At 31.0% G+C, this 15,658-nt stretch overlaps 2 protein-coding genes across 2 annotated transcripts; one reads left to right on the top strand and one right to left on the bottom strand.

Annotated features, from left to right (window-relative positions):
• Window positions 1-309: 309 nt before the first annotated feature.
• On the top strand, window positions 310-750 carry LOC120183078. Its single transcript, XM_039187861.1, has one exon. It carries the CDS (start codon window positions 310-312, stop codon window positions 748-750), a length of 441 nt encoding a protein of 146 aa, XP_039043792.1.
• Window positions 751-2,717: 1,967 nt separating this feature from the next.
• Window positions 2,718-4,640, bottom strand: LOC120182781 (rho GTPase-activating protein 2-like). Its single transcript, XM_039187650.1, has 4 exons — window positions 4,294-4,640; window positions 3,916-4,036; window positions 3,471-3,821; window positions 2,718-3,388 (listed from the first exon to the last, which is right to left on the bottom strand). The coding sequence occupies exons 1-4, from the start codon at window positions 4,623-4,625 to the stop codon at window positions 3,023-3,025; spliced, it is 1,170 nt and encodes a 389-aa protein (XP_039043581.1). The 5' UTR covers window positions 4,626-4,640; the 3' UTR covers window positions 2,718-3,022.
• Window positions 4,641-15,658: the final 11,018 nt, after the last annotated feature.

Raw genomic sequence — 15,658 nt, 5'->3', positions numbered from 1 at the left:
AAAATTTACTTGATATGTTAAACGTATGGACACTTTTATAAAAAGGATAGATACTTACCGATAACCAAAGTTTACCGGTTACCAAATTTTTTAATAGTTTTTCATATTTTCTACCTAAAACATTATTAGTTGTCAACATAATAGGTACCGCTAAATCGAATTTATTAAATACATTTTAATGTATCCGATAATGCTGTATATTAACCGTATATTAACCCGCCTTTCCTGAGACAATCCCTAATACAACAGAGTCAGTAGTGATAAATCTTTATTTGTTTTCTCTTTGGGAATTGTTGTTTGACTAAAGATATGGGTATTAGGAGAAGTACACTTGTTGACGTGTCTTCTTTCTTGCTCTTCGAGGCTACCGGCGATTCGGAATCCGGTTGTAATTTCGATGCCGCCATGGCGGATATCAACGGTGAAGACGATGACGATGATGCTGAGTCGTGTAGCTCTGATATTCTTCTTCCTGGTATTATAGAGACTGGTAGCTTAGAAAACAAATTTGCTAATATCCGTGGTGATGTTGGCCTTGACTTTGATGATGATGACGACGACGATGGAGTGGTGGAGCAAAGGGAGGTCCATTTGTATAAGAAATGTTGCAGGGAAGATCAAATTATTAATGGTATTTTTGTGGCCAAAGAAAAGAAACCATCCTTGGCTGTTTCCGTCGACAACCCCAACGAAACCATGAATGAGACGGAAAAGAACAGGCTGTTTTGGGAAGCGTGTTTGGCCTCTTAGAAAATCTGGGTTTTTCTTTCTTTCCTTTTTCCCGACTCTCCTGTTTATGCCTTCTCCATGTTCTCCGTATATTTTACTTCTTTTGTTTGAAATTGGTGCTAGTTGCATATAGATAAACATGATTCTATCTATCTATGAGAAGAAAACATACAAATGAATCGATGGATTATAGAAATTCTAGTTTGTTTCTCCGAGAATTATTAGATTATAGATTAATGTCGTGGGTTTAGCGTTTTCATACAATTAAACCCGCAGAGCATACATCAACTCGGTAATGGAGAGCTATTATTACGGAGAAGAAAATGTATCTCTGGCGTTTTTATGAAAAGAGAATAACAGCCATGACAGCTTTCAGATCAGGAATCCTTGTGCCTAAAGCACAATCGATAGCTTAGATTTGAAGTTTTTATTTTATTAATATCGTGTCAGTAAGGCAGTGTTGTTTAAATAACTCTTTTTTTTTTTATAGGAATTGTTTAAATAACTCTCAATCATAAGATATCGAACGTATTGATATTTTTAGTGTATCAACTCGAAAATAACAATAGTTATTTTATCACAAAAATCTCATTCGTACTGAGATTTAAAATTTTTGGAATCAAATTGTTTTACGTTGTAATCATTGCAGTTTCTAATCATTTTCAATTATTTATTTAATTTATTTCAAGTTTAAAACTAAACAAATTAGATAAGTTTGAATTAATTTTTGTGATTAGATTGGAGTGGGTAAAATTTGAGTTCAAGAAGAAGGAACTAAATTTCCAGGTTGGAGTCTGAATTAACAATTTTAATTTGACGTGATTGAAACTAGGGTAAGTTACGCGTGTAATGCTTAAATTATTAGTTTTGGTCTGTTTTATTAATTAGACTTTCAATTTTTTAAAATTATATTTAAAGTTTAATTTTTATTTCATTTTAATACTTACGCTCAAAATTTAACGTTAAGTTTTTGAAAAAAAAATATGAAAGCTTAGGTATTAAAACATATCAAAACTGATAGTTTAGGTATTAAAAACGTTAAGTTTTTAACGGTTGATACTAAAATAAAACAAAAACTAAACATTATATATGCTTTTAAAAAAATTAAAAATTTATATACTAAAATAAATTAAAATTGATATTTTAGTTACTTAATACATAATTTACCTTTAAAATTAATACGATGGAAGATGCACGTTATGTTTATTTTTCTATCTATAGAAATAATAAAGTGAAAAGTACCCAGAAAAGGTTTATTATTGGGCAGAGTACATTGAATGATCATTTAAATATGAATAAATTTTTATTTATAATATTAATATTTTAAAAATAACGGAACAATTATTAATATATTTATTTATCAATATTTTTATTTTATAACAAATTAATCATTCAATCTATACTGTAATCACAAAAATATGATGTAATACATTTAAGTGACCGAGTTAAATAACAGTATCTTTCGATCAGCTATTATAACTTTCACTTTAAAAAGATATAAATTTCAGCTACAATATTCGTCTACTCTTTATTAGACTGCCCGAACACTACATAAGAACATTGATTGATGGACCTCATCATCAGGTTGTGTCTTTGAAGCGCAGTCCTTGGGGATGCCGAATGCATAGTTGATCTCCAAGTGGCACATGTTATCATCGTCAACGAACTGGCAAGAACAATTTCACATGTACGCCTATAACTTAGTTGAACAAACCTCTGATTTTACAGATGGGGCAGTCTCTTCTGGTATGTGTTCATTCAACTTCAATTTGTTTTGCAAGACAAATTCCATACATCAATTAGAAACAAAGCTGATATCTATATATATATATATCCGAATAACATAAACTATAATACAATGATAGAAAGGAGATTACAAGACAATCAAATAGTCAAGTTAGCTAGTGTACAACCAAGTCTAAATGACTTGAACTTCAACACTGAAAATCAACCACAGCTTCCCTATAAAGCTGAATCTAAATCCCTCATTTGCACATCTGCCTTCATGCATCTAAGAGACTTAACAGTAACATCGGCCCCAATTTTACCCCTAATTTCGGGACCTGAAAGAACACATGCCAAAAACAACACACGCACACACAAGTTCAGCCCTTGCTGAATCAGTGATTCAAGCATACAAAATCTAATGCCTTCCCCTATCAGACTTCCAACCGAAACCCCATCCAACTTTATCGGTTTACCAAAGAAACAGCGTAATGGAAGAGACGTCGATATTGTTCTAAACATAGTCAACCTGCAGTCCCCATTGGAGTGTTGTAGGTTCCACTACTTCCTATGTCATCTCCATATCATCAATGCTCTCTCTGTAACTCCTATTCACGCTCGAATTCTCGTCTTCCAGTTGCCTCAAGAAGTGCACCGCTATTTCACCTAATGGCTCAATTTCATTTTCGTCTTCATATTCATTGTCGTCTCCGCTAGAGTTAGCATAAAGGGAATTACTGTAATCTGATATCTCTTCACAGCTCGTATCCATCTCTTGCAGACTACGACAATCAAACTCATCATCCGTAGGGCCATCAAATGCATACGATAAACTTGCAGTCTCTTCACGCTCCCGTAGTGTTTTCATGATCAAGGTCTGGAGTAAGTTCATAACTTGAACAGCATGCATCAGAGCCGTCAATGGATCAGACACCTGTTTCAAGAGACAAAAGACAATCAACCTAATATGAACATTTTAAGCACATCATTGATCAAACAATCTCCCAAATATTTACCTGAGTCATATTTGGAGCAAAAACCGTAGCAATATTCCTTGCATTCATCTTGTTCGATTCCTCTTCTTCAACAACATCCGTCATAAGATCAACCGCCCAATCGAGCAGTCCGGCTTCCATCGGCTTTAGTTGCTTCACTAGTTCGACATATTTATCTTCGTTATCGCAACCGAGAACTTGTTCCGGGGAAAGTCCATCCAACACCCCTGAAGGAAGCTCCCTAAGCCAGGCTTTTATAAGGCCTGCAAGGCAGTGGACATTGATGTCATCCGGCACGATGCCCCAGTTCAGCTGATCTCTTACAAACTCCTCTTGGCCATTCTCAGGATTTATCCTGAAAATCCCTTCTGCCTGATCAAAATATAAGAACAATTAAACAGAATTAAAATCATAACCAGGTAATCACATATAGATGTGAATATTGGAATATAATAAAATTGAAAACCTTAAGCCCTCCTTGTGAATAAAGCCGCTCCTGCATCAGCAACAGTATAGTGGGAACGCTATTCCCTTTTGAATCCAATGAGCATTGCATTGACTCGGCTGAGATCCCGAATACAGTCGCACTGCCAGAAAAAAAATATTTTACATTTAAAAAATCACTTTTTTTTCTTACTAGAAATTGTAATTTAGTTAAAAATGCAGATGTTTTCCTCTTTCCCACTTTCTTTTAGTCATGGTTACTAAAAATCAGCAATTATCTACTCTTTAAGATCTAAAATGCACAAAAATACTAACATTTCAAATTTAAGCAACTAAAAAAAATTAAAAACCCAGCTGAAATCTTCTTTAAACAAACAAAAAATATGAGAGGAACAAATACCTCGCACTTGGAACCCGACCGGGTACCTCAACTTGGAATTCAACGGGAAGGCCCAAGAACCCATTGAACCGATCAAATGTCACATGGCTTACGTGTCGAACGTTCGTTGGCCACCCAATTTCCGTGTGATGAACGACGGAGGAGGACATCGCTTCATCTTCCCTATCAACACGACAAGACACCATGGATTTCCTTAAAGCGGATAAAAGCAACGCAGCGACGGAAATCTTGTTCTGCTCTTCTTCTGCATCTTCGCAGCTCTTAGCTCTTCGCCTTCTACCACTTCCACCGCCACAGCCGCCTCCTTTGGTCACCATTACTGAACTGTTCATTATATCTATTGGGTTTGGATTTGGTGTCTCTTTCTCTATCTCTCAAAGAATCACGAGGTTTTTAATTTCGTATCTGTTGTGTTGCATTCAAAGTACAAGAGGGTGTTTTCAACTTTTCTTTTTCCTCCCAGAGAGAGTTTTTATTTATTATTTGCTACTAACGGCCACTTGTTTTTTCAAATTTTACCTTCTTTTTGAATCTTTATGGATAAATTGCATATTTGGTTTTTTATCTATTCTTATATTTTTATTTTAGTCATTCAACTTTTTCTAAATCATATCTATACTTGCATTTCATTTCTATTTTGATATCATATGTTAAGTTTGACTGTTGACTTAATAAAAATTATAATGTAGCATGATATAGTAATTATTGTATTCTAAAAACTTACACATTTTATTAAATTAGTCATAATTTGAAACAATTCAATAAATTTTTAATATTTAAAAATAATAATAAATTATCAATAAAATTTTAAAAATAAAATGAAACCATGTTAATGGGATTTTTAAATATTAAAGATTTATTGAATTAATTTGAGTTAAAATCAATATGATGAAATGTGCATGTTTTAGATATTAAAACTGTTATTAATTAGGGATGGCAAAAAAACATAATATTTATTAGGGATGGCAAAAAAAATTGAACCCGTCGGAAAAAATCGAAAATCGAATTAAACGGGTCGGGTTCAGGGATGATAAACGGGGACGGGAAAAAAATCGAATTTTTTAAACGGTGACGGATTTGGTAATCTCCGCCCAGATTACCTAAATACCCGGCCTGATAAATATTTAAAATAATTATTATATATATATAATATTAATAAATTTAAATTAAATTAAAAAATATATATAAAGGAGATTAGGATTTCGTTTATGAAAGTTGAAACATTATATTATTAGTCGTTGTCATTATATTTGTCTATTTGAATTGTTTTGTTTTTATATTTTAGATGCATTTGGTAGTGTTTGGCGTTTCAAGTAAGTTTAGATCTGATAATGACATTATTTTTTAAATAACTCGTGTCATCGTGTGAAATTTAAAAGGTAACGGGGATTCCCGCGGTGAAAAATAACCATCTAAGGTAAACGGTTATTTAAAAGGGTAATTTTTCAGTTTAAATAATTGTTTATGCTAAATGGAGATACTCGTTTCCCCGCGATTTTTCCCGATTACCCGATGAGAATCCCCGTTTAAATCCCCGCGGCTTTTTAAGCGGGGACGAGTACGAATTTTTTAAACGGGAACAAGGATGATGACCAATTCCCGACCCGAAACCGTCCCGTTACCATCCTAATATTAATTATGATTCTGAAAATAAAATAAATAAAACAAAAATATCAGAATAGGTTTAGCCCTGCCATTGACATGATACTTCAATAGTGCCACGTATCCAAATGCTAAGGTAAAAATACCCAAAGTTACTAAACTATGCTTTAAATAATAATTTTGATCACTATATTTTTTAAAATTATTAAATATTATTATATATATCAAGTTATTGTAAAATTGTCATTGTGATATTATAATAATTATAAATTTTTTTTGTCATTGTGATATTATAATAATTATAAAAAATTTATAAATTTAGATTATTTTATAATGATTTAATAAAATTTAGGAATGATTTTATAATTTTTTGAAAGTTAAAGGATTAAACTTATTTCTTTATCCTTATATTGTGTTTGATGTTTTAATCCTTTTGGATCTATTAGTGTATGAATATGATAGTAATTTTACATATAATAAAAATAATGATAAATAACACAAATAGTCTATCGGCTATAGGATACTATTTTATTAAACCCCTTGACTATTAAAAGCTATAAAATGGTCACCCGTCTATGGAGTATTGGTTTTTTAGTTCATCGACTATTAAAAGTTACACAATGCTCATTAAACTATTCATTATGTTCCAAACTCGTCGTTTTTCGTTAAAAATGGACGATATTATGAGTTGAATGTTAACTTATTGACTATGATATGATAAAATTTGATCCAAAAATCAGAAATGACTATCATATTTCAGTTATCATGTTAACTCGAGCTTAAACAACCACCAATTTTTAACGGAAAATGACGAGTTTGGAACATAATGAATAGTCGAGTGACTATTTTGTAACTTTTAATAGTTGAAAGACTCAACGAAACAACACTCCACAGTCGAAAATTATTTTATAGCTTTCAATAGTCGAGGAACCTAATAAAAAATACTCTATAATCGATGTACCATTTGCATTCTTTACCCTAAAAATAACCACGCGATATGGAATAACGGTTGCTCACCTGCACTTTATAGATTGGTAAACGATCGATTGTTTATTTCTTTAAAGAGGGTTAGTATTTAGTAATAATACTTTGATTTTGATTTTAAACTTAATGAAACCTATGGAACTTTGATTATTTATCTTGATTTAAAACTCTAATTTTTTACAAAATATTTCCAAAAAAATTGCTTGAAAAATAGTTGGTTTGTTGCAATTCTTCACTATTATATAATTTTACATATCAGAATTATAATTAAAATAATCAAATTTGTAGTATAATAATAAAGAGCATCATCTTAACTTTCATAAATATTTTCGAGTTTGATTTTAGGCAATTCTCTTTTTCATATAAAAATTATATTATTGTATTTTAGATTTGTATTATGTAAAATTTATTCCATAAAATTTAATTTAGTTGATATTATTATTAATATAATATATAAAAGGATATAACATCAAGTACGCTTCAATAAAAATGAATATAGGTGGACAATAAACAAAATTGTCTATTATATTTAAAGATTGAATATTCGGATTTAGGATGAAAAATATCCGATCCGAGTCATGTCCATCCTTAGATATAATCGCTATACTCCTCTATAAAGTTTGGGAAATTTAATTTAAATAGATTAAAAGATAATATAATAGTATCATAGATACTTTAATTAAAATATGAAAAAAATTACTTTGGACGATTACTATGAATGTATATAAAGAAGAAGTGAATAGAAGCGTCGAAGAAAAACGAAGAGAGATTGGTGAATGAGGAAAGGAAGTTAGGTATGATTTGGTAGTTGCTATTTCCAATAAGGTTCACTTTCTTCTTTTCCCGGCGTGATTGAAGGAATTGCTTAGCTTCCTGCATTCTCGATTCAACTCATCATCAAGGATAGTTCTCTGGTGCGGCGCCTAAAAAACGGTTAATATACAGCATGACCGGTTAAACAAGTGACCGGTTAAAATTTAGACTGATTATGTTATATTATTTAACCGGAAATATTATAAAGTACAATAACATATTAGGTAGCGCTTATATAATGTAATAGGTAGCGCTTATATTGACCTATTTTATAAGTAAACCGGTATATTTATACCGATAGCATTGCAAATTTACCTATTACACTATAATATGTTGAAAGTGTCTATACTTTTTTATAAAAAAGATCGATACTTTTTTTAAAGTTATGTAATTTATGTTTCAATTTTTTAATAGTGTTTCATGTTTTTCACCTACAATTTAATTTAATAATTTCATTTGCACAAAAATTATTTGATTGTTTTGATATTTTATAAAATAATATTTAGAATTTAAATTTAACAATATACCAAAGATAATAATAAATGTAATATATTTATTGTTTTTAATTTAATAATATCGTAACGTAAAAAATAAATCATTAGACGCCTATAATTACTAAATTAATATATTAAAACTCACTCAAAAGATAACCTTAAATTAATGTTTTCCACAGTGAAAAAAGTATGGACACTGGTACTGGTATTATTTAATATTTGTGATGTGGGCTCTGGTTTATTTTGTAATTAATGTTTAGCCCTTTTAGTTTATGTTAATACCATTTTAGTCCTTTAAATATATGTAATTTCTATTTAGACCCTTAACTTTTGATTTTTACTTTTTTAATCCTTTAACTTTCTATTTTATCTATTTTAGTCCTTTAGGTTTCTATATTTGCTATATTGGTCCTTTAACTTTCTGTATTTACTATTTAGCCTTTTCAATTCCTGTTAATTATATTTTAGTCCCTTAAATACTTATTTTGGTATTTTATTTTGGGTTTGTAACATTTGTTGTTTTTATTTTAGTCCTTTATGTTATCAAGTATGGTTAATTTATATCTTAAATATATCATATTTGCATACATGTTTAAATTAGTCAAAGTTTGTAACTTTGTTTTATTGATCGTTATAATTTTATGTATGTATGTATGTATAAAAAATGGAAAATTTCATTGTGCGGGGAATCTTCGAAGACATCTCCTAACTACAAGGGAATGTGTCTTTGCGAAGATTTTTCGCATAAATGTTGTTTTATATTCGATAATTTTTTTTGTTCCACGTTTATTTATTTTGGGTATTTTTCATCGTTTTTCATTTTGATTTTGTTCTATTTTATTGTATTTTATTTTATCATGGCGAAATTTGTGAAATATCGTTTTTGTGAGGGGAATCTATGGGAAAGTCTCATGACTATCAAGGAAGTGCGTTCCCGAAGATTGTTCACATTTTTAAATTAAATTCGAATGAATAAAATGATCGTAATTTAAATTTATTTTCGAGTTTGTAATTTCCAATATTTAGACAATATATAATCGTTTAGGTACCAAAGTTTGGGCGTTGTGGGGGTGCTAACCCTTCCCCACACGTAACCGACTCCAGAACTCTTAAAAATGAATCTTTGGTAAAACTCAGATTTTTTTTGACGTTTAAGGTTTACAACATACCTAACTTAATGGTTGGTGGCGACTCAAAAATCAAATTATTTTCAAAATCCTATTTAATCGTTTTCCCCGAAACTAATTTTTCAAGTCTAACGAATCTCCCAGGGAGACGTTATGACACCTTTCTTTATAGAGTTAAAAAAATTGCTGGTGAAACTTGAATCATAATTTTAACCAATACGTTAATAGTGAATACTTAATTAATTTAGCCATCTCATGTTAACTTATGTAACATAGATTTATTTTAATTATTTATTAACAGAGTAAACGTATCTTATCTTTTCAAACAATATCCTTTTGGGGTCCCCCATCCAACCACTCTCATGATTTGCCTCTTTTAAAGAGCAATTAGCAATAAGTAATGCTTTATTAAGGGTAATCAATGGCACTTCCCATAGGCCATACGTCAATCAAGTAGGCTTTACAAATGAAAATCATGATTAAGCCAGCAAAGGACGAGGAAAACAATGCAAAACATAATATATTCTTTTATATAAAGGTTACGAAACCATTTGTCCTTTAAGTTCTACCTATTTTATTATCTTATAAAATTTTCTTTTCAAACCCTTTAGCTCAATAACTTTTATTTGTATCACTATATCCTAAATTGTTAACGTTCATAAAGAAAATCTTAATCTCAAAACATGCCATGTACTATTTCTGACTATTTATATATCAAATTTTAAGTCATTCAGGTCAATTTATTTTTTCAATTTATGAAAATTTTATTTAATCTTAAATTTACTTTGATTTGTTTTCAATTTTTATTATTTAATTTAATATTTTTTATTGTTGTTAATATTATTTTATTAAGTAAACTACATATCGGGCTTATCAAAACGGTCCTAAAGTTTTTTAGGACTTTAGGCGGAGATCGGTACGACTTAATTTTAAAAGATTAACTTTTTTTAAAAGGGAAATAAATTTAGAGCCCATATCACCCAAAATTAATACTTGATTGATTATAACTTGTTGTAGTAGTGGATTTTGTAGATTCAAATGTAAATTTAAAATGTGATCCCTTGCTTTGAAAAACCAAATAGATTTGCGTTTCATCAATTTAGAAGTCCCTATAGACTTTTCAAATAATATATTAAAATATATTAAAAATATACACGACTCGAATATAAATATATTAAAATGCCAAATGATAATTATTAAAACATCCAAACAAAGAGTTATTGCACATTATTATTAATATTATTAAAAGAAATTTTATTTAAAGAAAATAATTAAATAGTAATTCAATCAATTAATTTTACGAAATTGTACTTCAGCCATTTAGAACATTTTTCCATTAGTTATTCGATCAAAGACTGAATAATATGAATACACTCTTTATTCAAAATAATTTTAATTTATTCTAAGATCATCTTTTATTAGAATAGTCATATTGAATCGCAACTCCGCAAGTTAGAAGACTTTTCATGATCCACTCTCACGACAAGATGCCTTTAAAAAATATCCAAATGTAGTATAAAATTGAAAAATACAGCATAAGATATATTGTTGTCGAAACGATTTTTTCTTAAAGGAAGCAAGATTTGAAAACCGCACCATTTTTAATTTATTTCTTTTGGTTAATTTTTAATTAAAAGTGAATGTGATTTAAAAAACTTTTCGTTTCGAAAATTTAGAAATTCCTTTACGATATAAAAACATACGGTTCGAGGAGTCGCCACCAATATTTGATTAGGATGTGATTGGGCACCCAAAAACGTTTTGCTATTTTAATTAAAAAAATAATTTTAATTAAAACGACAAGTGGTATGTGTTACCAGAAAATGAGTTCGGGAGTCGATTACGTGTGAGGAAGGATTAGCACTCCCACAACGCCCTAAATCAGTACCTAGTCGATTAATTAACGTCTTTGCAATGAAATTTACAAGTTTGATTTTAATTTGATTTATGATCCCAACAAAACAACAACATATGAATTTTACAATATTCAAAAGCACCAAAATATATTAAATTAAAAATTACCCAGCTTTTAGAAAGATAAAAAATATTCGATTATTTAAAAATATCGAGACCAGATCTTAAATGAGTTATAATAACATTTTCTCGATAAATTTAAATAACCGAATATTTTTTTTTCTTCCATTCCTAAATTTTAAAATGATGGATCAATTTTTAGGTATCACTAATGGGATACACTTCTAATTTAAAATCGTCAAAAGCGGATATCTAATAAGTTAAGATAACCCACTTAAAACAATTTTAAATTAAAAAAATATTATCCTTAATCCAATTATTATATAATTTGAGTTATGCTCGTGAGGATATCATGCATATCGAATAAATATATGACTAAACTTATATGCAAACAAACATACAAAAGAAATGAATTTGTACGTATACTAAGTTATAACCAATTATTAAAAAAACATTATTAGTATATACATATATATTACGTTAACATGAAAGGAAAGAAATGGGAAACATTATGATGGCACACATGCCAAAATTAAATCCTTTAATAAAGGGTTGCTGAAAGCATGCATGTCATATCTCATTAAAAAACGAATATATATATATATTATTAACATAGAAAGAAAAACAGTGAGCAACGTTACAGGGTTAACACATATATACATATATTTAATTCCTTAATAAGGCTATGCAAATCATTCATACTATATTTCGTTTGCAAAAGGATATGTATATATTTCATACAGAAAAACACGGAAACCTGACATATATTCATGCCTATATATACGCCTTATAAGGATTAAAATATAAAAGATCAGAATTATATGAACAAAACACAAAACAGCCAATAAATGGAATAAGGATACGAGGGACTAAAATATACATTAACAAAATTTTAGGCTAAATGTAAAAAAAACAAAACATTTGAAATAACTTAGCTCAGGACTAAAATACAACACACATAAACATAAGGATTTACCCGTAAATAACCCAACAAAATTACAATTAAAACTGGAAAAATAGCGAAATCAGAACAAACACAAAAGGTTAAATTTAAAAGCATTCGTAAAGGTGACTAAAGTGTAAATATGTGGCTAAAGTATAGGGACATGGGAGCGAATTACCCTAAAGCTATGATGGCTAAACATTAACTTACCCTAAAGTTTTAATATAAAACCTAAATTAAACTAAACATAATCTAACCTCACGTAAAAACTTCAGTCGCTCTCCTTTCCTCTACTTCTCTTCTCCTTCTACCTCACGACTGATTGCCTCAAAGACAACCCAAACCGACCACCTCAAACCGGTGGCCACCAGCACTCCTCTCGGCTCCTAACAAGACTAAAAACTGACCAACTGAATCGATTACAACCCCCTACTCTCTCTAACCTCACTCTTAAATCTCGCTCTAAAGGGGCAACACTCATGCCGTTCTACGATCCCTCCTCTGCTCCCATCTCCAGCGACGATGACCTCGCCTAAGCGACACAGACCACCAAGAAGAGATCCGAATGCTCAGGGAAAAATGGTATTTCTTTTCTTCTTATTTATTCATTTTGTTTCGAAACACAAATGCACATTAAAAAAACAAAATAATAAAAGAAAACATGAAGAACGAATGAATAAGAGACAAATGAGAATACCCCTCGAATGCTAATAAAACTGATTTATTTGATGATGTTTGTCCTCTTACAAATCTTTTTCATGGTTTTCTAATACCCTCTTACAAGAGTTCCTTTTTTTTATCCTTCTTCTTGAATTTGCCGAATCCTCCCTCTTTTATTTCTTTCCTTCACCTAATCCCTTTTGTGTTTTCTTCCTTTTTTTCTTCATTGCTTTATTTGGTAGGAATATTTTTTTTACTTAGGTATGAGGTTAGGTAAGGTTTGGAATTAATACGGGCCGAACAAATCAAGCATCTATAGCTGCCCCTCTTTGCTCATTGTCGTGTAACGAGAATAGAGTAAAGATCAAAAGATGGTTAAATTTGTTCGGTCATGATAAATTCAAAAGATTAATCCTCTTCACCGTAACTAAGTGAGACTTGAAAAATCTTCGAAAAACGTGTCCGCTCCCTATTCTTTTAGAGAGTATAAGACTTGAAAAATATTCGGCAAATAAGACTCGAACAATCTTCAACAAACGTGTATGTTCCCTATTCTTTCAGGGAGTATAAGACTTGAACAATCTTCTAAAATGGGTTCGCTCCCTATTGCTTAAGGGAGTATAGAACTCAAACAATATTTTGAACACGGGTTCGCTCCCTATTGCTTCAGGGAGTATGAAACTCGAACAATCTTCTGCCAACAGGTTCACTCCCTATTGCTTTAGGGAGTATAGAACTCGAACAATCTTCTGCAAACGGGTTCGCTCCCTATTACTTCAGGGAGTATAAAACTCGAACAATCTTTTGAATATGGGTTCACTCCCTATTGCTTCAGGGAGTATAGAACTCGAACAATCTTCTGAAAATGGGTTCGCTCCCTATTACTTCAGGGAGTATAGAACTCGAACAATCTTCTGAACACGGGTCCCTATTGCTTCAGAGAGTATAGAACTCGAACAATCTTCTACCAATGTGTTCTCTCCCTATTACTTCAAGGAGTATAGAACTCGAACAATCTTTTGCCAATGGGTTCGCTCTCTATTGCTTCAGGGAGTATAGAACTCGAATAATCTTCTACCAACAGGTTCGATCCCTATTACTTCAGGAAGTATAGAACTCAAACAATCTTCTGCAATGATTCTCCTTCACTATTCTTCCGTGAAGGCTCAAGATTGATTACTTCGAAGGTCAAACCTGAAAATCAAACGTTGCCACTCATTAGTGTATGCTTGAAGATTTGAAAAACATTCTACTCGAAAAATTTAGAATTTAAGAGAATTTTTGAGAATATATTTCTCTTGTGGGAACTTGTCTAACAGCCGTTAGATATGAGAATCTTCCTTGACTCAAATGCCATTTGAACCTCTCTCTTCCTGAGACTTTAAATTGGTTAATGACTTCTTTTTTGATTTGCCCTAATCTCACGTGCGCATTTCCTATTAATCAATTGATCCACTTCTTTGTACCCTAGAATCTTTGCTTTTTCTCCTACATCTGATGATCCACACTTCAAAATAATTCTTCTTCTATAGATTAGGCCTCTCTGTTCTTCAGGTTCTGTCTCTCTAAACATGATTCCCTGTATTTTAAGCTTAAATTCTTATTTTCAACTTGTCAGCTTTTGACATCGTGAATCTTCTCTTTTCACTTGAAGATCTGTCAAAACCATGTGTTTAAATGCAAATACAAATGCAACTAAATGTAATGCATTTTCTTTTATGCAAATGATGTTGTTATGAATGCATAAATATTGATTCAATCTTCGTTTGACTCCAGAGTGGCGAACTCGGTCTTCTTCTCCTTGATCACTTCTTCACAGGGTTTACTCAGATATCAATGAAGCAACTTATAATTTCAAGCTTGCATTCTTCTGAAGATCTGCTCGATCATCTTGTAGTCTTTGCTTTATGTATTCATTTTGGAGAAAGTGTTTTCTCTCTCAACTTCTTGCCATGGTCAGAAATAGGACTTTGTTGCCCTATTTTGGAGACTATGTATATGAATATGCCAAACTCCGTAAAGATTAAAGGGAGAGTTACATCTATTCTGATTTGACTATTGAAATACAACACCAGAAGGACCTATCCAAATTTTTCATGTCACCACATTTAAGTAGATATCAAATAAGGCTTGTTTACACCATATCATGTCGAGAGGTTTAACAACATCCCATCATTCAACCTTAATTGGTTCCACTAGATTCTTGCTGTTAAAAGTCTATTGCATCTTCCGTGGAAAGAAATCTTCATCATTTCTCATTTTTAACCTCGGGGTTGTAGAAGACAATCTTCATATTGGGTAATGCAACATTGGTTCAGCACCATATTTACTGATTCGTAAAACATTTGCCAACACATTCATCTTTCCTGTGGCTTCTGCCCATATCTTTATACCAGATAAGCTCTTTGCATAGCATTCAGAGTTTTTGTATGGTATTACAAGGATACCAAAACTTAGTGGAAATTAAAGTAGGATGTTTTGGCTCGCCAACATTAATGTATATGAAATCACAAGAGTAATGCAACTGATGATGGACAAAATGATTATATACAGTAAACTCCACTTTCACTGTTTCACCATTTTCACTCTTCATATATTTTTAACCCATTGGAACTATTTGTTCAATTCAATGATCTTTCCATAGGATAACATGGGCTTCCAAAAATGCCCCACAATAATACTTCTAGCTGAAACAAGCCTTCAAAATGCCCCAACATTTCAAGTTGTAAGACTCACTCTTAATGTCTTCTTGGTCTGAATCTTGTCAT

The sequence above is a fragment of the Hibiscus syriacus genome, unplaced genomic scaffold (genome assembly GCF_006381635.1).
Source record: "Hibiscus syriacus cultivar Baekdansim isolate YM2019G1 unplaced genomic scaffold, ASM638163v2 tig00112738_pilon, whole genome shotgun sequence".
Taxonomy (NCBI): Eukaryota; Viridiplantae; Streptophyta; class Magnoliopsida; order Malvales; family Malvaceae; genus Hibiscus; species Hibiscus syriacus.
Note: the sequence above shows the minus strand (reverse complement) of the source record. Positions and strands in the feature narration are given on the sequence as shown.

Excerpts from the sequence above, each read along its gene's own strand:
- LOC120182781 (XM_039187650.1), bottom strand. The coding sequence starts at position 4,625 with ATGAACAGTTCAGTAATGGTGACCAAAGGAGGCGGCTGTGGCGGTGGA. Across the intron at positions 4,037-4,293 it reads GGTCGGGTTCCAAGTGCGAG|TGCGACTGTATTCGGGATCT; the intron begins GTATTTGTTCCT and ends TTTTTCTGGCAG. Across the intron at positions 3,822-3,915 it reads ATTCACAAGGAGGGCTTAAG|GCAGAAGGGATTTTCAGGAT; the intron begins GTTTTCAATTTT and ends TATTTTGATCAG.
- LOC120183078 (XM_039187861.1), top strand. The coding sequence starts at position 310 with ATGGGTATTAGGAGAAGTACACTTGTTGACGTGTCTTCTTTCTTGCTC.